Raw genomic sequence first — 24,285 nt, 5'->3', positions numbered from 1 at the left:
GTACCAAAATAAGTAAAACCTTTTGAGCCTAATAAATAAAAGTTAGCAAATATACAATTACAGCAGCAATAATACAACTATATAATAAATACATGGAAAAAATGTTCTCTGTCATTAGGAATTAAGACAAGATATAATATTGCAATTTCATACTTTTCACTTAATACTATATTTCATATATTAAATCATTAATGATTTCAAAATAATACCCAATCTAATGCACTGATTTTGAGACTATGAGAACAATCTGGAAATATAAATCACTAAATATTAAAACATTCTATATCTTTAACTCAATAACTATTCTGGGAATCCACCCTAAGAAAATATTCTTAAATACATATTTTTAAAGCTTTATGCACAAAAATTTTCACTGTAATGTCATTTCTACATTTTAATTTATAATTACTTTCTCATTATAGAGGTAATAACAAGTACATCCTAAAAAGTAAGAAAAGGCCACAAAGTACAACCTATATCCCAGAAATAACCCCTCTTAACACCTCCAGCCTTTCCACCTTTCCCCCACCTAAAATACCATGAACAGAAGCAACAAGACTACAGTGACAACAAGCATACCTAGTGCCCAAATCTTTGTTTCTAACACCATTCTCTACTAAAAGGTATTAGGGGGAAACGGACTTTGGCCCAGTGGTTAGGGCGTCCGTCTACCACATGGGAGGTCCGTGGTTCAAGCCCCGGGCCTCCTTGACCCGTGTGGAGCTGGCCATGCGCAGTGCTGATGCGCGCAAGGAGTGCCGTGCCACGCAAGGGTGACCCCCGCGTGGGGGAGCCCCACGCGCAAGGAGTGCGCCCGTGAGGAGAGCCGCCCAGGGTGAAAAGAAAGAGCAGCCTGCCCAGGAATGGCGCTGCCCACACTTCCTGTGCCGCTGACGACAACAGAAGCGGACAAAGAAACAAGACACAGCAAATAGACACCAAGAACAGACAACCCGGGGAGGGGGGGAAATTAAATAAATAAATAAATCTTTAAAAATAAATAAATAAATAAAAGGTATTAGGGATCCTTGGGAAATGACTAATTCAAGGACTGGTGAGGCACAGAAATTTGAGCAATAAAATAAATAACACTGGATTATAACCCAAGTATAAAATAAATATCCATGAATCCATACTGATATAAATGACTAAGTAAATAAATGTGGAGGAGACAAATTCTCCTTCCAGAAAAATTGAAAAAATTATGTAGATATTGTTCCCTCAAAGAGGTTGACCATAGGTCCCCACCCCTTAAGTATGGGCTGCACAAAATGACTTCCTTCCAAAGGTACAGGATGAAAGGTAGAAAACCGGTACAGAGAAACCTAACAAATGTTACCTCAGCCAGGTAATCAAGGTTAACATCACCAGTGATATATCATGTTTGTTTGTTTTTTCATTTTTATTTTTTTAAAAAGATACACAGATCACACAAAACGTTGATAACTCATGTTTACAACCTGTACCCTTGATATGATATCACAAGAAGGGTACTTTACCTCTGCAGTTTTCCTCTTAAAACCTATAACCTCAATCTCATTATGAGAAAAACATCAGATAAACCCCAACTGAGGGACAGGCTACAAAATTACTACTCCTCAAAATTGTCAAGGTCATCAAAAACAAGGAAAGTTGGAGACACTGTCAGAGTAAAGAAGAGCTTAAGGAGACCTGACGACTACATATGGTATAGCGGATGGGATCCTGAGACAGAAAAAGGACACAGGTAAAAAACAAAGGAAATTCAAACAACGGGCAGACTTTAGTTAATACTGTATCAATATTGGTTGATTACTTATATAAATGCATCCTTACAATGCTTGCCAACAATAAAGGAAACTGGATGTGGGGTACCTAAGAACTCTGGACTATCTTTACGGCTTTTCTGTAAATTTGAAATTATTCTAAAAATAAAAGTTTGTTTTAAAAAATCGTAACATCTTTCCATGTCAAAAAAGTCATAACATAATTTGAAGTGCCTGAATCAGAATCTACTGTATAAATACAATCCAACTTTTTAAGTCAAACTGCAATTCATGTTCATTTTCAAATGTTCCTAAAATTTACTTCTATAAGCAAAGACAGGATAAACTGAAGCTAACCTTACTACACTACCTTTTATTAGTGCCTTTGGACAAATTTCTAGAAGTGGACCCAATATTATTTGTAACAGTGGAAACCTAAACACAAATTAAAAGTCCTAGAATTGGAAACTTTAGGTAAAATATGGTTTATCTACCTGATAGACTTTTATGCTGCCATTTAAAATGTTTTGGCTATCCAATGAAAAATATGGACCATATCTATTGTGATGTTAAATGAAAAGAGCAAGACAAAATTAAACAGGAAGAATGAACTATATAAAAAATTCTACTTCAACTGCCAACAAAGAGACTGGAAGGAAATGCACCTAATAATAATCATGAAATATCATCTGAGTATGAGGTCTTCGCAATTTCTTTATCTGTCTTTCCACTTTTCTCGTTTTCCAAATCTTTTATAAGGAGCACAAATTTCTTTTATAATAGGAAAAAAGCCCAAAAGGAAAGAAAATTTCTATATAAATAGCAATTAAATACATTAGAAATCAACTTACCTCCAGTTTAAAAGCCAGGCCTACAAATGGGTGAGAATTGTCTCTTCTGGAATTCATTAAGATTTTGGTTTTCTCTTTTGAGTCACTTGAAAGAAATACAAAGTTATGAGATGCAATATTTGATATTTCTTTTATATCATTTTTTTCTTCAACAAGTATGAGAAAAAACACATGTGCTAAATATTTCTGTCCTCACATGTAAGTGAAATTTCATGGAAAGAGATCAGTAAGAATAAGGTCTCAAGGCTTTGTTACTTATAGTGACAGAACCTGAGTAAACTCAAAAACACCAAAATGGACTGGCAGAGAAAGAAAAGAAAGAGAAATAATCAGTGACAGCCGAACAAATAAAAGTCTTTTGTCTTAACACTTTTTGTTTTAAAATGCTATTGAAAATGTTGGTTCCATAAGAGAAAATTGCCTAATGATGAATTCTTGATAGATAATGAAACAAATTATACTTCAAATTCACAAATAGTATGTGATATGGGAACTGTTATTATAATAAATATTCTTCTATATGCCAAAATTATTACCTAAAAACAGTGATTGGTTTTTGTAGATTGAAGAAAAAACAAAAACAAAACAAAAACTAGAAACAACTACATGCCCAATATAACTAGAAGAATCCTTCTTAGGTACCTTCAAAACGTATGTTTTTGCCTTAAACTGGACTTACTCTTCCTGATGAAGAATAGCATAATTCTGGACTTCAGATGGGTTTGGGAGGTATTCTAAAACAGCGTCTAAAAGAGGCTGCACTCCTTTGTTCTTCAACGCACTTCCCAAAAAGACAGGAGTAAATGATCTACTTAGAGTAGCTCTTCGGATTGCAAGCTACAAAAGAAAAAATAAACAAATTAATGATTGATTTTAAAAATCATACTTTGTGCTTCAAGTCAATTACAAATTAATAAATGAATGAAATGAATTGATCCTCTTTATAGAGTGCTGGCTCTTGGAGAGGAGAACTAGAATGAGGTCGCTATAACAAGATTTTTTTAAAAAATCAGTTCTTTTCTCAGGGTTAGAAAGCTATTTGCTGCACAATTGTTTTCAACGCTTTTGAAATGTCGCTAATTTTCAATTTGGGAAAAGAATATCTATACATAGAAAATAGTAAGGTACAGAAGAGTGTGCTAACAACTGTGTAAAATAGGGGAAAGTAATACATATGCAAAAAAAAAAAAAAAAAAACACTTCTGGAAAGTTAAACAAAAAATTCTTACCTGCAAAGATATACAAGAAATTCTTACCTATTTGAGGGAGTGGAAAGAACTAGGCAGATGGGAGATAGAGTGGGAAATTTTTTACTTTGTACCTATGTATACTTTTTAAAAATGTTTAAGCCATATGAAGTACCTATTAAAACATTTAAGTAACTGATAATTTTTTTTAAAGAAAAAAATATTCAAGAAACCAAGAAGTACGAATCACTCACAAATTAAGGGCTATAATGTAATACTACTAGGTCCTGCCCTAATCCCTAATGCAAGGGTTATCAATGTTCCCCATCAGCATTTCCTCAGGGGAGGCCCGCTGCTGAGCAGGCCTGAGAGAGTGAGTAGAGGAGCTTTAGCTCTAGCACCTGGAAGAAGTTGACAGCAGTGCTATGCCCACAACCTGCCACTATAGAATTATAGAGCTAGTATACAGTTCCTTTTCAGTCCTCATGAAAAACTATAAAATTATTTACTTCCAAAAAGTTTAAAGCAAAATATTTAGAAAACCATTTCTAAACATTACCATATTGAAAAGTAGGATGACTGCTAAGAATGATTCTTAAAAGAGTATGAAAAAGGAAAAACATGACAGGAAGCCAGCAATTACCATTTGAAATCATCTTAAAAACTTGCTTCTGCTGCTGCTCTTACCAGGAACCAGAAATGTTTTGTTCACTAACCACGTGGGCTACCCTGGGCCATGAGCTCACATCCTGACTTCCCACTCTTCTCTAATACACAATTAGGGACTGTTGTAGGGTAAATTAAATACCCCAGAAAAACACATGTTCTTAATCCTAATCTATCCCTGTGGGTGTGAACTCACTGTAAACAGGACCTTTGGAAGATGTTAATTTTAATTACAGTGTGGCCAACTGACTGAGGTTGGGCCTTAATCATATTATTAGAGGCCTTATGAAGAGAAAGCCACATGGAGGAGTGAAGCTGGACTTCAGTAGAACCCAGAAAAGGAGAGGACATTTGTCATATGTCTCACCATGTGACAGAAAAGCCAAAGACCCAAGGAAATGCCAGCAACCAGCACCAGACCACCACAGTCTTCGGGGAGAAAACATCTTGCTGAAACCTCAATTTTGGACTTCTCCTAGACTCAAAACCATGAGCCACTACATTTCCATTATTTAAGTCAATCCACTGTGTGGCATTTGTCTTAGCAGCCAGGAAACTAAGATAGGGACATATGGGAATCTTACTATAAGTACTTTACATTCATAAATTACAGGAACACATGAGAGTGGCAGATAAATAGAAAGGAGGAGAAATTAAACCTGTCCCTTAAAAAAATTAATAAGTGCTTTATTTTTCCAAATTTTTCTCGTAATAATCACTTTCATACTTGAAAGTTGTTGTCTTCCACTGTCACCAATGATATATCCAATCATAACACAGAAACTAAAGTATACCCATGTACTCTCTGCAGAGAAGAGTTCTAGCAGGCTTGAAACTGTTACCCTTAGAAAGGACTGCCTGCAAAGTTGATCCTTGGCTGTTGCCTGGGAACTTAGATTTCAGGAGGGGTCCCACAATTCCCAAACCTGGCAAAAGTGGCTCACTGTGCCTAAACTGTCTGAACAAACAGTTGAGTTGATGCTAAATACCTGTTTTCCTTCTGGGAACCTGTAATTTTGGTTAAGTGCTAGGCAGCAGGTGTCTACATGACCAGCCCCCAGTAAAAACCTTGGGCACATGTGTCACAGCTTGCTGGAGGAGCTAAGCATGTCTGCACTGAAGGCTGGCTCCCTCTGGACTTCCTCATGCACTTCTTTCCCTTTGCTCACTTTGCTCTGTATCTTTCCGTGGTAATAAATCACAGCTGTGAGTATGACTATCCACCAAGTCCTCTGAGTCCTCGTTATGCATCACTGAAGGGGGCGGGGGTGGGGGGGTACGTTGTGAACCAAACAGACAAAGAACCGAACTCAATTTGCGATTCCCAGGACAGTGTGTGACTTTATCTAGGCCAGACTGTACCTTCCCACATGGTGTTCCTTACCCAACAGAGTGCTGAAGTGATAGGCCTGTGAATGCTAAAGAACACAAGATATGGACTGTGATGGTTAAATCCATGTATCAACTTAAGTTTTGATGTCCAGTTGTTTGGTTAAGCACTGGTCTGCATGTTAATGTGAGCACATTTTGAGATGGAATTTGCATATATAATTGCATCTACAGTCAACAAAGGAGATCTCCTTCAACAATGTGGGGAGTATCCTCATCCAATCAGTTGAAGACCTTAAGTCAGAAGTGAGGATTTCAGAAGAGGAATTCAATCTCAACTTCAGTGTTTCTTGCCCCAATTTCCATTCAGCTAGCTTCCCTTGGGAAATTCAAACTAAGTACTTCAACATCACTTTTACAGAGTTTCCAGCTTATGGCCTGTCCTGAAGTTTAGACTTGAAACACCCACAGTCACAATACATATCCATCCCCTTCATTCTATTTCTCTGGAGAATGCTGATTAAGTTTCAAAAACAATTTTTAAAGAAAAGTTTATTAGTGAGCATCCATAGGTTCAATGGGGATGTTTCCCAGTGCCTCTGATTCACTCCAAACTTCATAAGTACAATGTCTTATACACAAGAGTTACTTATCTGATCTCTGCTAAATGTGCCAAGTGGTATGGAAAAAGGAATATCAATCTTAGGCAGAGATCCTTTTTTTTTTTTTTAAGAAAGGCTGAAGAATCAAGTACAGGAATCTAAAAAGCTTCCCAAATATTACAACAGTGTAAGAACCAGCACAGCACTTAGTCTGAAAACACTGAGGAGCATAAGCTCTCAACCTGCCTTACTACTGCAACAACTCTATATTTATCTCCTTTCTTTCTTTGTAATAAGGATATAGCAAGATGTTGACTGTTCACATCTCTTTTTTCCTAGAATACATTATGACTCCTTTCCCATTTTAAGATATTACCTAACTCATTACTTAAAAATAAGAAGCACAACAAATATTTTTTGAGGAAACCTACTGTTAAATTTACTCAGATATCATTAATAAAATCTATATAAAAGACCATTACCCCCTTAAAGATACTTACTTTCTTGTTACTATAATGCTAATTTTAAGAACACTTGCCTTTATATCAGAAATTGAGGGAACTTTTTCTTCCAGGAACATCTCACCAAGTTGCTCATCTGAATTGGCAACACATTCAATCAGCTCCTGCCGGTGGTCAGCTGCTGCTGCCCTCAGTTCAGCTGGAATCTCACCATATCGAACAATGTGACTAAGAAAAAGAAATGTCTTAACTTGGTTAAAGATATTCAATCAAACATACATAGCATCAATCCAAAAGATATGAACTAAAGGCCATAATTTTTCTTTAAAAGAGAAAGAGCTCTCTGATATACTTGAATTAAAATGGTAAATAACATAAAAATTCAAACACAATAGTGGGCAAAAAAACTTTTGAAAGGGAAAATAAATAAATATCCCCAGTTCCGCAACACACATCACATCCTATTTTTATGCCTGTCAAGTTTTACATAAGATAATGATAAAAGATGTAATACAAAATCTTCCCCCATTTCATGCACTGGCTTATCAGTTTGAGGTATCTAAAATGAATATATACAGTGAAATATACTTATAAATTCAAAACAATGACTTGGCAAAGTGCCAACTAAATCAAAGATTAAAAATCTCTTCATTGTAGGTAACAGTAGTATTTTAACTGTATTGTAATTCTCTGAAAATTGGCAAGTATGCCAAGTGATAAGAGAATCCATTTATGGAATACCTATAATGCAATGCGCCAAGTACTAAATTAGATATTTGAGAAGTTATTTTACTTAATGTTAACATCATACAAAGTTGTTTCTATCATCTGCATTTTTAGATGAGGAAATTAACTCAAACAGGCACAGTTAACTGTTCAGTGTTGCACTAATGAATGGAAAGGCCAAGTTTCAAAGCCAGTCTGTATGACTCCAAAGCCCTTTGATCACTTGAAAATTCTATTAATCCTCATCTCATTAATCAGAACATCAGTCACTAATAAGCAGGATTAGAGACTCGATTCTATTCCTTTCCATAACAAACCAATCCCGCAGAATTTCAAACACATAATATCTCATTTGTAAATAAAAATGTTTCTATATATGACAGACTCTTCAATCTTGAACCCAGTTCTCCATTACGGTAGGGGTTGAACAGCTAAGTCACAAAATATACACAACTGAGAAATGGGTATATGATATTTTTTAAATGGCAGTCTGAAAATTTTTTCAAAGAATTTCTTTAAAAATGGAAATTCACATTATGTAAAAAAATTAAATTTCCCATAAACATAATCCTAAATAGAAGAGAAGCCAATTCCAGCCTAATATCAAGTATCCATCTTAGGAGAGTGCCAGCCAAGTAAGAATTTCCCTATCCTCCTTTATCTTCCCTTGCCCTGTCCCTGGAAAGGTCAGAAATTATAGTTGGCAATCTAAGTGGATACAACTAGGAAAATAAATGAAAAGGCTAGCCATGCCCCTTTCTCAACTACAGGCTTCTCACCCTACTGTAAACCCTTACTAGGGGAGGAGAGAAGATTTAACTATAAATTAACTTTGATTTCTTTTGTTGGTTTTGTTTCAATTTAGGTTGAACAATATGAAATTTTAAAAATAAAAAAAAGAAGCCAATCCCAAATAGAAAAGAATTCTTATTTTCCTAAAGACCACTATTCATAGCCTTCACATCTTTCATCCTTCCTAGCAAGCTCCCTGGCTCTTAGCCTTTCATGTGTCACCCTCATCTGTGCAGTCCTTTCAAAACACACATCCCCAGTGGGCTAGGGCTAGGGAAGTGGGGCATGTACATTAAGAAGCTTTCTTCATGGTTCTGGCATACAACAAACTTTAAGAATCTTGACTTTAGAAGACAGAAATACATGTCTTGGTAATTTTGGGGATGTGAACTTACTCATTTACGAATAGTTTTGGTCCCTACTTTGTACCAGGCACTCTTCTAGGGACTGAGGATATAGTAGTGAATAAAACAAAACAAAAAAATCCCTGCCCTCTAGAGCCGTGCATTCCAGAGAGTGGCAGATAAACTTTGTTGCCATTACTCAGTTGTCACAGAAAGTGAGGGAATCACCTTATCCACTAGACAACCTCTATCCTTTTCCTTCTTACAAAATGGGTGATGAGGACAAGTTCTACAGTTCACTGATCACAATGCCCTTCACAATTTGCCAAACCAGCAAACACAGTTCCACAGCAGTGGAAGGAAACCTCTCACAAGTACCTTGAGAGAAACTGCCAGGGTACTGAGGTCACTCTTCAGAATGAAAGGTCACTAATGACTCCCCACATGTTCTAGATCATTGCTATTCAAAGAGTGATCTGCAGATTGGCAGCATCAGCAACACCTGGCAGCTTTCTAAAACTATAAATCCCAGGCCCCCAACCTCAATCTACTGAATCAGAATCTCTGGAAGTGGGTTCAGAAATATTCTTTAAACAGGTTCTCCAGGTGATTTTTACGTATGCTAAGGTTGATGACTGATGGCTAATTGTATAATTTCTATGCAAAAGTCACTCAAAAGTTATCAAAAATTACCAATTTGCTTCTGCATTGCCCAAAACACATTTCTACAATTTTAAACTGTTTTCCCATATTAATCTTTTTATTTTAGTAATCCCATGATGTAAATAGATCAGACATTTCCTGTTTTTTTCCCCCAATATTTATCTCCATAAAAGTTTGCATAATGAATGAATGAATGAACGGTCAAGTGGAAAAGTAGATACTATGCTCTAGATCATGGGGAAGGCCTCCTTCCACCACATCATACATGCCATAATGTAATAAGCATATTACCCAAAAAGTACCATAATCTCCATTAGAATGAATACTAAACAAAATGAGGAGCAAATAAGATTAAAGGCATGAGGGAAAAAAAAGATCTTGGAGAATATGCTCCCAACAACGTTTCAAAAATACATGTACTTTGTGTTTAAAGAACTTATCCTTTTCTGTCACTCTGATGTTTTTGTAAAATATATGATTTTAATAATATATTTTAAAGACTTACCCAAAATCTCCATCAAAATAGATGGCTCGTTCCTCAATAAGATCTATAATACCTTTAAAATCACCCTCCAAACCAATGGGTATCTGCATAAATGCTGCATTATGATTTAGTTTGGACCTGAAAAATAAATATATGCATAATTTTCTCCTCAAATCCCTTTGAAATGACAAAATAAATATAAAAATAAATCACATATGCTGGAGAACTGGGAAGGGTGTCATCAGCAGGTCAGAACAGAAGATATAAAGCCATTGGAACAGACTGACAGACAAACTCAATGAGCTTAGGAGCTACTACCTCAATTAAGACAACAAAAGGACCTCCAAATTAAGTTTTTCCCATCAGATCCCCAGAACACCCCAAATCAGAAGTAGAAGGGGAGGAAGAACAAGGCAGTGGTTAGTTGGCCAGGAAATTAAAGGTGCACACACTCAGCCCAGTCTCTGATTGCTGGATCACCTAAACAAAAAATATGGACCTTTTTGGCTTGACCCCATCTGGCTCCCTGGAATGGGATACCATAATGAGGGAAAAAACTGGAGGCAGAAAAGTCTCACAGAAAAAAAAGCAAGGAGAGAGGGGACTGAACTGTTGTAAGGCAGAACGGGTCCCAAAACTGGAAAGTATAATAAGTGGGGAGAACAGAGTGAGGGACAGAAGTTAAACAAATCATGGGTGATAACAGAAAATACTGCACAAAAGCAAATAGAACATATCAGAGTTTCCAGAGAAGTAAAAAAGGAAAGGAAGCTTCTTCCTGGAGGTGAAAAACAACTAAACATAAAAAGGGCAATCTTAAAAGGTTATACCTTATATCCAGGGCAAGATTCAGGTGCAGAAGACCTGAGAAAATCTGAACAGTTAAAGATGGATACTCTAAAGGTCCAGTACAAGTTGGACCAAGCATCAAAGAAGAGCCTTGACAAAAAGCTAACCAAAAATAAAACCCAAGGCAAAGGAAGCAGATTTGGCTCCACTGATAGAGTGTCTGCCTACCACATGGGAGGCCCAGGGTTCAAACTCAGGGCCTCCTGACCCGTGTGAAGCTGGCCCATGTACAGTGCTGATGCATGTAGGGAGTGCCATGCCACACAGGGGTGTCCCCACGTAGGAGAGCCCCATGCACAAGGAGTGCACCCTGTAAGGAGAGCCACCCCGCGTGAAAAAAAGTGCAGCCTGCCCAGGAGTGGTGCCATGCACATGGAGAGCTAATGCAGCAAGATGACGCAACAAAAAGAGACACGGATTCCTGGTGCCGCTGACAAGAATACAAGCGGACACAGAAGAACACACAGCGAATGGACACAAAGAGCAGACAACTGGGGGTGGGGGAGAAGGGGAAAGAAAAAAAAAAAAACCCAAGGCAAAAGGAAGAAACTGGCCTTAAAAGTTAGCACATCAAAATGATCAGATGCCTAGACATCAGCAAAAAATTACAAGCCATACTAAGAAATAGGAAGAAATGGCTCAGTAAAGGGAACAAATGAAAACTTCACAGGAGACAAGAGAATATAGAATAATTAATCAAAGAAGTTCAAACAAATTCCATAAATCAACTCATGGAGAAGGAAAAGAGGGATAGGAATAAACTAATGGTAGAGATATAGAGCTAAAGGATATTAAGATAATATGTGAGCAAGAAAAAGAATTACAAAGTTTAAAAAGAAACAATAGAAATTAGGGGATGAAAGGCACAATAATGGAGACTATAAATACACTGATGAATACAACAGCAGATTTGAACAGGCAGAAGAAAGAATTAGCAAACTAACAGACAGGACAACAGAAATCACACAGTCAGAAGAGATAGAGAGAAAGGCATGGAAAAAATTGAACAGGGTATCAGGGACTTAAGTGACAGCATGAAACATACCAACATACACATCGTAGGCATCCCAGAAGGAGAAGAAAAGGGAAAGGAAGCAAAAAGATTATTTGAGGAAATACTGGCCAAAAACTTCCCAACTTTTATGAAAGACATAAATATACATACATGCCCAAGAAGCGCAACATATGCCAAACAGAAGAAACCCTAATAGTCCTGTTAATCAGACACATACTAATCTGAATGTAAAATGACAAAGATAAAGAGAGAATTCTGAAAGCAGTAAAGGGAAAAGTAATTTGTCACATACAAGGAATCTTCAGTAAGAATAACTGTTGATTTCTCATCAGAAACCATAAAGACAAGAACAATGGCATGATATATTTAGGGTACTGTAAGAGAGAAAAATGACCAGCCAAAAATTCTTTCTCTGGCAAAACTGTCATTCGAAAATGAGGAAGAGTTTAAAACATTCACAGATAAACAGAAACAGAGTTTGTCAACAAAATACCTGCCCTACAAGAACTGCTATGAGGAGTCCCTCAGACTGAAAGAAGAAGATGGAAGGAGTGACTTGGAGCAATGTAAAGAAGTGAAGATCTTCAGTAAAGTTAACTAAATGGGTAAATGGAAAACCCAACAGTACTGTACCTGAAAATATAACTCTAATCTTAAATTCTTATGAGAGCTAGAATACAACTGAATAAGAAATAGTCTTATTTCCTGATAAAGGACATAAAATATGAAGAGGTAATGTGGGTCAAAAACAACATAAAGAGGGAAAATGGGATATGGGAACAGAGAACGTGTATGATATTGAAGCTAAGTTGGTATATTTTATTTTATTTATTTTTTTATTTCTCTCCCCCGCCCCCTCCCCAGTTGTCTGCTCTCTGTGTCCATTCACTGTGTGTTCTTCTGTGACCGCTTCTATCCTTATCAGCGGCACCGGGAATCTGTGTTTCTACTTGTTGCGTCATCTTGTTGTGTCAGCTCTCCGTGTGTGCAGCACCATTCTTGGGCAGGCTGCACTTTCTTTCGCGCTGGGCGGCTCTCCTTACAGGGCACACTCCTTGCGCGTGGGGCTCCCCTACGCTGGGGACACCCCTGCGTGGCAGGGCACTCCTTGCGTGCATCAGCACTGCACATGGTCCAGCTCCACGTGGGTCAAGGAGGCCCGGGGTTTGAACCACGGACCTCCCATGTGATAGGCAGACACCCTAAACCACTGGGCCAAGTCGGCTTCCCTAAGTTGGTATATTTTAAATTAGTAGGCTGTAGACACAGGTTGTATAATACAAAGCCCAAAGTAACTGCTAAGAAAGTATTCTAAAAATATACAGAAATAAGATATGAGAAAGAGATCAGTCATACATCACAGGATCAACTGTATACAAAAGGATCAACTGTATACAAAAGGAGGCTGCAATAAAGAAAAAGAGAAAAAAGATGTAATAAGAAAACCAAAGGATAAAATGGCCAAAGTACTGCCTTTACAATAATAACACTGGAGATTAATGGATTAAACTACCCAATCAAAAGACAGAGATTGGCAGAATGAATAATAAAGCACAATACAACTATATATCATTTACAAGAGACTCACCTTAGACCCAAAGACACAAATAGGTTGAATGTGAAAGGATGGAAAAAGCTAATCCATAAAAAGAGTAACCAATAATGAGCTGGGATAGTTATACTAATATCAGACAGAATAGACTTTAAGTCAAAAGCTGTTACAAAAGGCAAAGAAGGACACAATGTATTAATAAAGGGGTCAAAACAATAAGAAGAAATAACAATCAGAAAATTGTATGCACCTAACCATGGTGCTCCAAAATACATGAGGCAAATGCTTACAAAACTTAAGGGAGAAAGAGATACCTCTACATAACAGTTGGGGACTTCAATATACCATTCTCATCATTAGATAGATTATCTAGACAGAAGATCAATAAGGAAACAGACAAACTGAATAATATGATTAATGAACTAGACCTAACAGACATATATGGAACATTGTACCTCAAAACAGCAGGATACATATTCTTCTCAAGCGCATATGGATTGTGATCCAGGAGGGACAATATGTTGGGTCATAAAGCAAATCTCAATAAATTCACAAGACTAAAATTATACATAGCATCTTCTCTGACCACAGTGAAAGGAAGCTAGAAATCAGTAACAGAGAAATGGAAAACCCAAAAATAAATGGAATTTTAAAAACTTTTTTTTCTGTATTTAAAGAGTTACCAGGGATTAAACCCAAGACCTCGTACATGGGAAGCAGGCATTCAAACACCTGCTACTGAAATAACACACTCTTAAACGATCAATGGCTCAAAGAAATCAAAGGAGAAATAAATAAAAACAGGCAAATAAAAACAAGAATATAACATATTGAAACTTATGGGATGCCACAAAGGCAGTGCTCAGGGGCAATTTATAGCTCTTCTTACATTAAAAATGAGCTAAAATCAAAGAACTAACTGACTGGATACCTGGAGGAAACAGAAAAAGAACAACAAACTAAACCCAAAGCAAGAAGAAGGAAAGAAATAACAAAGACTAAATGGAAATAAATGAAACAGGATTAAAAAAAAACAAGAGCATTAACAAAACCAAGTCAGTTCCTTGAAATAATCGATAAATTTGATAAACCTTTAGCTAGAAAGATAACGAAAAAGAGAGGATGCAAATAAAGCTAGAAATAAGAGGAAGAACATTACCATTAATTCCAGAGCAATAAAAAGCACCACAAGAGGATACTATGAACAAATGTATACAAACAAATTAGATAATGTAGATGAAATGGGACAAATTCCTAGAAACACAAACAATCTACACTGACTCTACACTGACTCTAGAAGACATAGAAGATCTCAACAGACCAATTACAAGTAAATAGATTGAATTAGTTATCAAAAACCTCCCAAAAAGGTAAGCCCAGGACCAGATGGCTTCACAGGTGAATTCAACCAAACATGCCAAGAAGAATTAACAGGACTCCAGCTCCAGTCTTCAAAAACTAGAAAAGAAGGGAACAGTTCCTAACTCACTCTATTAGACCAACATCACCATCACACCAAAGTCAAATAAAGATACAAGAAAGAAAATTACGGACCATTATCTCGAGAATATAGATGCAAAATTCTCAAGAAAACACTAGCAAACCAAATCCAGGAGCATATTAAAAGAATTATATACCATAACCAAGTGGGATTTGTCGCAGGTATGCAAGAGTGGTTGAACATAAAATCAACAAATGTAATACACCAAATTAACAGAACAAAGAGGAAAAAAACTGTAATTCCATGTATTGAAGTAGAAAAGGCATTTGACAAAATCTAGTAACCTTTCTTGATAAAAACACTTAGAAAATAGGAAGAGGAGGCAACTTCCTCAACATCGTAAAGGGCATATATGAAAATCCTGCTGCTAACATCATATTCAATGGTGAAAGACCAAAACCTTTTCCTGTAAGATCTAGAACATGATAAAGATGCCCACTGTCACCACTGTTATTCAACAATGTACTAAGTTCTAACGAGTGCAATTAGTCAAAAAAAAGAAAAGGCATCAAAATTAGAAAAAAGTAAAACTTTTCAAGTGACATGATGCTACATAGATAAAGTCCCCAAAAATCTACAACAAAGCTACTATAGCTAATAAACAAATTCAGCAAAGTAGCAAGGTACAATACCAACATGGTAAAATTATTAGTATTTCTATACACTAGTATTGAGCAATCTGAGCAGGAAATCAAGAAAAAAAATATTCTGTTTACAATGACAACTAAAAGATTCAAATATCTTAGGAATAAATTTAACCAAGGATGTAAAGGACTCATACATGGAAAACTACAAAACTTTGCTAAAAGAAATCAAAGAAGACCTAAATAAATTTAAGGACATTCCATGCTAATGGATTAGAAGAATATTGTTAAGATATCAATTCTACCCAAAATGACTGATTAGATTCAAAGCAATTCCAATCAAAATTTCAATAGCCTTCTTTGCAGTAATGGAAAAGCCAATCATGAAATTTATTTGAAAGGGTAAGGGCTCTGAATAGCCAGAACAGTCTTGACGAAGAAGAATGAAGTTGGAAGACTCACACTTCCTGATTTTTAAACTTATTAAGAAAGCCACATGGTCAAAACAGCATGGTATTGGTATAAGGATAGATATATAGACCAATGGAATGAAATTGAGAGCTCAGCAATAAACCCTCACATCTATGGCCAACTGATTTCTGACAAGCCTGCCAAGTCTACCCGATTGGAAATAAAATTCTCTTCAACAAATGGCTCTGAGAAAACTGGATCTCCATTTGCAAAGAATGAAGGTGGACCCCTACCTCAGGTCATCTATAAAAATCAACTAAAATTGGGTCAAAGACCTAAATATTTAAAAGCCAGAACTCTAAAACAACTAGAAGAGAACACAGGGAAGCATTTTCAGGACCTTGCATTAGGCTGATGGTTTCTTAAGACTTTACACCCAAAGCACAAACAAAAGAAAAAAACTGATAGGGAAGTGGTTATGGCTCAAGCAACTGGACTCCCACCTACCCTGGTTCGGTTCCCCAGACCTCCTAAAGAAGACAGAGAGCTGCTATGATAGGTGGGCATGGCAAGCTGACACAACCAGAGACACAAGAAGAAAAACATGAGAGACAGAACAAAGCAGGGAACAGAGGTTCCCAGTGCCTCCTGGGGAGGATGAGGAAAAGAGCGACCCGACACAACCAAAAAGATGATGCAACAAGAGATGCAGGAACATAATGAGACATAACAAAAGCAGAGAGCAGAGGTAGCTCAAGCAATTGGGTACTTCCCTCCCACATCAGAGGTCCAGAGTTCAGTTTCTTGTGCCTCCTAAAGAAATAAGGAAGATGAATAGACACAAGCAATAAATAAAATAAACCTTAATTTTAAAAATCAGATAAATGCAACATCATCAAAATTAAAAACCTATGCATCAAAGCACTTTATCATGAAAGTAAAACAATAACCTTCACAATGGGAGAAAATACCTGGAAACCACATATCTGCTAAGGGTTGACTATGCAGTATATATAAAGAAATCCTTCAACTCAACAACCAAAAGATAAACCCAATTAAAAAATGGGCGAAAGGCATGAATAGACATTTCTCCAAAAAGGATATGCAAACGGCCAAAAAGAATATGAAAAGCTGTTCAACATCATTAGGTATTAGGGAAATCCAAATCAAAACCACAATGAGATACCTTTCATACTCACTAGGCTGGCTATTAAAAAATATATATTATAAGAGGATATAGAGGAATAAGAACACTCATTTCTTGCTTGTGGGAATGTAAAATAATGTAGCTGCTGTGAAGGCAATTTGGCAGTTCCTCAGAAAGTTAAGTATAGAATTATCACATGACCTGGCAATCTCACTTTTAGGTACATACCCAAAAGAACTGAGAGCAGGGAATCTAACAGGTATTTGCACACCAATGTTTACCACAGCATTATTCACAACTGCCAAAGATGGAAGAAACCCAAGTGTCCATTAACATATTAATGGATAAATAAAAGATGCTATATACATACAACGGAATATTATTTAGTCATAGAAAGGAATTTGAAGTTCTGATACATACAACCACATGGATGAACCTTGAAGACATCATGCTGAATGAAATAAGACAGACACAAAAGAACAGATATTGTATGATCTCACTGATATGAAATAATTAGAATAAGCAAACTCACAGAGTCAGAATCTGGAGTATAGGTTACCAGGCATTGTGTGAGTGGTAAGGAATGGAGGAATTGATACTTTAGTTGTACAGAATTTCTATTTGGATTGGTTGAAAGGTTTTGGTAATGGATGGTGACAATGACAGTACAACATTGTAAATGTAATTAACAGCACTGAATTATATATGTGATTGTGGCTTATAGGGGAAATTTTAGGTTGAATATATATTACTAGAATAAAAATTTTTTTAAAACCATAGGACTGTACTACACAGAGTGAACCCTATTGCTAACAATGGACTATAGCTAATAGTACAATTATAAAAATGTTCTTTCATGAATTGTAACAAATATAAATATATCACACTAATGCACATGTTAATAATAGGGTTGTACATGGGAACTCTGTATTTTATGTATAATATGCATGACTTTACTATGAACTTACAACCTCTCTAATTTAAAAAAAAAGAATTTATGGGAATTAAAAATACAATTGCTGAAAAAGCTAAATAACAGAAGGAATACAGATGACTATCAAATAAGTAAGCTAGATGACTGATCTCAAGAATTCTCCCTTAACCCATTATAAAACGAGAAAGAAAGTATGAAAAAGTACAATAGAAATGTTAAGACATGGAGGTCAGATCCACAAGTTCCAAAATCTTTCAATGGGAATTATAAAAAGAGAAACTAGATAAAAGGGAGTAGAGCAAAGAAAGAACCAGAATAGTCAAGTAAATAGTAAGAGAATTTTTCTGGGATGAAGAAAAAGACTTGATGAAAAGGTCCATTTATTGCTAAGCAAGAATAAAATATAACTAATAGGGGAAAGAAATAAGAAATGAAAACTTTTAGTTTTACCAGTAAAATATTATAAACAGCCAATAAAGAAAAATTTCTCTTTAATACTCAAATATATCATTTCCCTTCAGAACGCATTCAACAATTCAACTGTCACTGAAAGCTCTCCAATACCATATCTTATCACCAGACAGATCATTCCTGGTCAGTCTATCTACTACCACAAACTACACTGGCTTTTATCCATCAGCTCTTGAGTTTGAATTAGATAGCTCCATTTACACATCTTCAAAAGGTACAGAATAACAGTAACTCTATGTAAAGGCTACATGAAATATATACTATTGTGCAAAATGTTAAAATGTTATAAGTACTTCCGAGTCACAGGTCTACAGAAAGGAAATGTTACCACTATCCTAGCAAATACATTACCTTCTGAAAGCAAGGAAATTTCACTTCTATGATACCTAAGGGTTAATTAAAATTCCTAAGATAAAGGTTAATACCAAAGATAACCCTCTTCTGATATTCTAGGTTTGTCTAAATAAAATTACAGTTAGCATCTACTCTAAGTTATAACTTTCAATTAAAGCAAGACAGTATAATTAGCCAAACTGTTTTCTGAAATCTTCAACCTCCACAGAACTTTAAGTTATATATTCCCATTTTACAGAGGTCATTGATGAGAGGACACCAGAATCCAGAAGAACTACTAACCTTAGTGTTCTGTGTACTAGGATAAGACACTCACATTAATGCATTTTAAAAAGAAAAAACTCAAGACTAAAGCTTAATGATACTGTATCAATCATTCTTCTGGACATTTTCTTTGCTGCCCAGATCATCACACCCCAGCTGTTCTAGGTCTCAGTACCTCATTTGATGCAGAGCCCTGGCTGGATTGGAGCCCATTCGGTCCAGTTTGTTAATGAAAGTTAGAAATGGAACATTGTAGCGCTTCATCTGTCGATTAACAGTCATTGTCTGGCACTGTACACCTCCAACAGCACAGAGAACAAGAATTGCTCCATCCAACACTCTCAGGGCTCTTTCCACTTCTATCGTGAAGTCCACATGCCCTAAATGAGGAAAAGAAGAGTTTGAGGGTCTTAAAGATCAGTCAGAGTTTTTAACACATTAACTATTAAAAGTTTTTATCATTTTATTGTAAATTTTTAAATTAGAGTGTAGAATCTTAGGCCATCACAACTGTTCACACATCCTGACACCCAGAGCCCGATACTTCAAGAAGATACAAAGGCACAGGCACCTCTGGAAGCAACTGGGATAGGTAAAAGGCACGAACATTTGTACTTAAAATTTATCTGCACTATTTTCAGGGATGAATGAAGTGCTCGAACTCTGAAGTCAGTCTTCTCTAAAAGGAATTCAGTCACACTTTTGAGTATTTGCTATTCAAAAATGAGCTGGGTCATAGTAAAGAAAAGAACTGTGCTTTTGCCAAATAAGCTGCAGTAAGACCAAAAACCCAACTCACCAGGAGTATCTATAATGTTGATATTGATATCTTTCCACATGGTATAGGTGGCTGCTGACTGAATAGTGATTCCTCTTTGTCTCTCTAGTTCCATGGAATCCATGACTGCACCAACGCCATCTTTGCCTTTCACCTAAACACAAGCAGAGCAATTCAGATTTCCCCATACCTGCATTTCTATTCAACAAAGAAGAAATCTTTACTGAAATGGAGCCAGAACAAAGACATTTAACTGATCCAATTTTCAGATAAGCTTAACTGTCAAAGCATATCATCTCATCACGTAGGTCAATTGATTACAGGTTATATTAACCTCCTAACGCTTTTTTCTCCTTTGCTGTTCTCGGCAACTATTCTGGTATAGCAATTACCCGAGTCTTAGAGCCATCCCTGTTCCTTCTGTACTGTGCCTATCCACCAGTTTTATGCTAGCCCATAAACAGATATGCAGAGAACAGATCTTTCCCAGCTCTGATACATGTGGATTCTAAGACCTGGGTAAGAAGGATTCAACTTTTTAAAGTATATGATTTAACATAATGACCTTCACCTGAAAATAGGAGAGTTAAATTGAATATTCAGTGATATGGTAATAGTCTCAGGAGAGTTTCAAACTTTTTTTAAATAATTTTTTTTCTTACATATATATTTTTAAACTATTAGGCTCATACTACATATCATTTTTTTAAAGATTTATTTCTCTCCCCTTCCCCCTCACCCCAAGTTGTCTGCTGTGTCCATTCGCTGTGTGTTCTTCTGTGTCCGCTTGCATTCTTGTCAGGTAGCACCAGGAATCTGTGTCTCTTTTTGTTGCATCATCTTGCTGCATCAGCTCTCTGTGTTTGCGGCCCCACTCCTGGGCAGGCTGCACTTTTTTTGTGTGCGGTGGCTCTTCTTATGGGGTACACTCCTTGCACGTGGGGCTCCCCTATGCAGGGGGCACCCCTGTGTGGCACGGCACTCCTTGTGCACATCAGCACTGCGCGTGGGCCAGCTTCACCACACGGATTAGGAGGCCCTGGGTTTGAACCCTGGGCCTCCCATGCAGTAGGAGGATGTTTGATCCATTGAGCCAAATCCGCTTCCCCCACATATCATTTTAAATCCTTTTTTCCCCAATTATTATTATAAGTATTAGTCCACATCATTAAATGTTCTTCATAAAGACTATTTTAATGGATACTTAAAGTATAACATATTGACTTAATAGTTTTAAAAAACAATCTGTTTAGGATACCCATAGTGATGGTTTTAGGACAGACTACCCGAGCAACATTCCAAAGCAACTTGAGCTATCATTTTTGTGCATGTGACTTTGGTTTAATCGTCCAGGTTTTATGGCGTTTACTAAATCATAGCTATAAAACATTAAAACCAAGCTCTAGTAACTTGGAATCAGCCATGAACCATATACCTCGTGCATCTTTGCAATTCTGCCAGTGTAATAAAGCACTCGTTCTGTTAATGTAGTTTTCCCAGAATCAATGTGAGCTGAGATTCCAATATTTCGTATCTTTTCATTAGGAATTACCCCTGATGAACACCATCGGCAGGTCTTCCAATTAACCTGAAAAAATAAGAGAGCTCTATTCAACATGCTTTTTAAGAGTCAACAAAGGGCAATTAGAATGGGTTTGGCAGATATCCTTCCATGAAGGAATTTCAGTGGACACAAAATATCCTATGAGGTAGCTTGGAAAAGCAGAGGGCATCTGGCAGGAAATGTCTTGACTTGCAACTCCTGTAATCAAATGAGAGGCTACCAGGGGAGGAAGTAAAAGATATATGTTTTAAAACAAACAAGGTTTTCCTACTTTATACCAGAAAAACAAACAAGGTTTTCCTACTTTATACCAGACCCTGGAATTAAAAAGATAATCAAGACATAACACCTGTCCCCTAAGAACAGTTTACACTTTTGCAAGGAGATCTCTACTCTTTGTCCCTGAAAGATGTGTTTCCCTATAAAAAAGGAAAGATTAAAAGAAGGATTCTTATCTATTTCATAGATGCAAAATTCCAGTGTCACAAAGAATGAGCAATTGTTGCTGGAAAGCTGCCTTTAGAGAACTTCTAGATCTCTCAATATAGATTCAAAATATCATAAAATTTGAGTCAGCAGGGTCTTAATTAAAAGACAACAAAAAACAGTACCTATTAAATATTTATCCGAAGCAAAAGTGACAGTTGAATTTTAAATCAATTTTGTACCTCATGCCCCAACACTTCCATCTTAATGAATAATGATTTTTCAGACACTATGTGCAAAAGTGTGCAAATCTATGGAGGACAAAAAGTTGAACCAGACAAATGTGATCTTTGGGCTTAAGGAGCTTAAAACCTACCAATCTGGCACCTGTACCATTTGGTACCTGTACCCTATGACAAACTGCTTTAACAAAACTTGAAAGTGGGATTGAGACATTTGATTAGTCCTCTTTCTCATGAAAATGCCTGGGCTTACTTTCTAAATATTGATTTGTGTTTCCCTCCATCCTGCAGTCCCCCCAAACCTTAATCCTCTATAAGAAAGGACGTGTTTCAGTGTGAATGAAGCTCTTGGTGAACACTCACAAAGAGGTGCCCTACAGTGTGGTGGCCATAAAAGCACACGATACTTGTGCCAAATATTGCAAGTTTGAAATACACACTGAAACCAACAAAATCAGAAAGACAACTCCCAAAAGCTACTTTAGTAGGAAATATAGGAGTTAATTTAAATTTTATTTTTATTTCCCCCTCTCTGCTTACTGCAGTTCACAGCTAATAAGGATGGTGGGAGATTTACATGCGCTATGCAGTGGGGACAATAGCTCCAAAACAGCCCCAAAAGTGTTTTCAGTCTTTCTAAACAAAAACAATCCTAGTTTCTTTTTAAAATTTTTAACTCTAATTTTACTCGGGATGGTGGGGTGGTGGAAAGAATCCTGCATTTTATGGAATCAAGACATGATATAAACCTCTCCCCAAAGGACTGCACGTCCAAAATATACTGCAGCCACTTCCGTGAGGACCAAGGAAAGAGTCTGAAAAAGGTGGATAAAATACCAAATGGAATGTGGGTGAAAAACACTTGGTTGATAAAACTCGAGGGAAACCAGAAAGAAAATGAGGTTTGAATGAGGAAAGGCTCCTACCTAACCGCACCCTGCTGAGACTTCAGCCCTCAGCCCCCTGAAAAAAAAAAGCGCGTCTATTTCCAGACCTTAATTCTCTATACCCTTGGTAAGAAACAAGACTGAAGGGAAGTACCAGGAGATAAGAGCACAAAATCGAATAACCCAGGGCCGGCTGAGAGGGGACAGTTAGCCCAAGGACATCCTGTACTGAAAAGAGCCCTGGTCCTGGATTACAGCCGGATACTCCTCTTTTCAGCTGTCTGACCTTCACTCAAGCCACTTCTCTTTAAGGAGTGCCGTCCCAGGGCACTGAGAGGGTTGCTCATGAACAGCGAAAGACGTGCAGGTACCAAGGGGCTTTTCAGGACTGAGGAACCAATGCCCGTATAAGGAGGTCCAAGTAAGCAGAGAGTGTCACTGCCCCCTAGCCCCGGAGGAACCACCAGGTTCCGGGGGCAGTCAACCCCTGGTTCGGTCTCGCCTCGCCCGGTACCGGTACCTGCTTCGCATGCCTGCCTAAGACGGCAGGGGTCCGCGGGAGCGGTCCGCACCCCAGAGCCACAGCACCTGCAGCTCTCAGGAGCCTCATGGCAAGCGCAGCGCAGAGCCAGTCGGCTCAGCCGGCAAACCACGGTGAGAAACGCCGAAAGTCACGCCGGCAGCCGCTGTCCGGAGAGCACTTCCGGGGCGAAGGGCGGGAGGAAGGGGACGGAGAGGGCAAGGGGGCGGGACTTCCTCGTGGAAGCCCTGAGCAGCGCCCTCGGCTACCTGGGTGCCCTCTGCCGACTTGGAAAAGAAAGTGAAGTCCCCTTGCCGGGCAGAGCAAGTATATGCTTGCTGTAAATTGATGCTGCTCTCCGCGGGTTTCCTTTTTGATCGTCTCGTCTTTTTTACAGCCTTTAAACATAGTTATTTTGTCTATATAAAAATGTGGAGGCATGCTGGCTTTAGCACCATATATACTAAAAATATGAAGAAATATTTATAATAAGTTTTTAAAAATGCTATGCTGTATGTTACTATTACAAATCTGAAAAAAATTATCTTTAGGACGTGGTATGAAAGAGAATATGGAAAAATAAATAGTAAATAATGTAATCGAGGGTAAGAATTAATAATTACAGTTACTAAATCATTATATAGATGCCTTTGTTATAAAATAGCAAAATACCTGAAATTACTAAAGCTGGCGAAAGGGGTTCCACCCTTGTTTGTGGTTACTCTAGACCAGGGGTTCTTAACCGTTTTTGTTCCACGGACCCCTTTGCCAATCAGGTGGAAGCCAGGGACCCTTTACTAAGTCCACACTATACGGCGTGTTACTTAATAAATATATCACTCCCGCACCAACATATCCCCTGAAGAATGTTTTTTTAAAATTTCAATTCAAGCTTGTGAACCCCTTGTTAAGAAACCCTGATCTAGAATAAACTCA

At 37.3% G+C, this 24,285-nt stretch overlaps 1 protein-coding gene across 1 annotated transcript in view; it reads right to left on the bottom strand.

Moving 5' to 3' along the window:
• The window catches only part of GFM1 (G elongation factor mitochondrial 1), a 56,770-nt gene extending 33,212 nt beyond the window's left edge, over nt 1-23,558 (bottom strand). Inside the window, exons 1-8 of the mRNA XM_058295201.1 lie at nt 23,350-23,558; nt 21,146-21,298; nt 19,732-19,864; nt 19,108-19,312; nt 9,872-9,988; nt 6,919-7,069; nt 3,276-3,433; nt 2,597-2,681 (exon numbers count right to left, since the gene is read on the bottom strand). Of these exons, the coding sequence (XP_058151184.1) occupies nt 2,597-2,681; nt 3,276-3,433; nt 6,919-7,069; nt 9,872-9,988; nt 19,108-19,312; nt 19,732-19,864; nt 21,146-21,298; nt 23,350-23,439 (1,092 nt within the window). The 5' untranslated portion in view covers nt 23,440-23,558. The remainder of the gene's footprint in view (nt 1-2,596; nt 2,682-3,275; nt 3,434-6,918; nt 7,070-9,871; nt 9,989-19,107; nt 19,313-19,731; nt 19,865-21,145; nt 21,299-23,349) is intronic.
• Nucleotides 23,559-24,285: the final 727 nt, after the last annotated feature.

This window comes from Dasypus novemcinctus, chromosome 4, assembly GCF_030445035.2.
Source record: "Dasypus novemcinctus isolate mDasNov1 chromosome 4, mDasNov1.1.hap2, whole genome shotgun sequence".
Taxonomy (NCBI): domain Eukaryota; kingdom Metazoa; phylum Chordata; class Mammalia; order Cingulata; family Dasypodidae; genus Dasypus; species Dasypus novemcinctus.
This window is presented reverse-complemented; position numbering and strand designations above follow the sequence as displayed.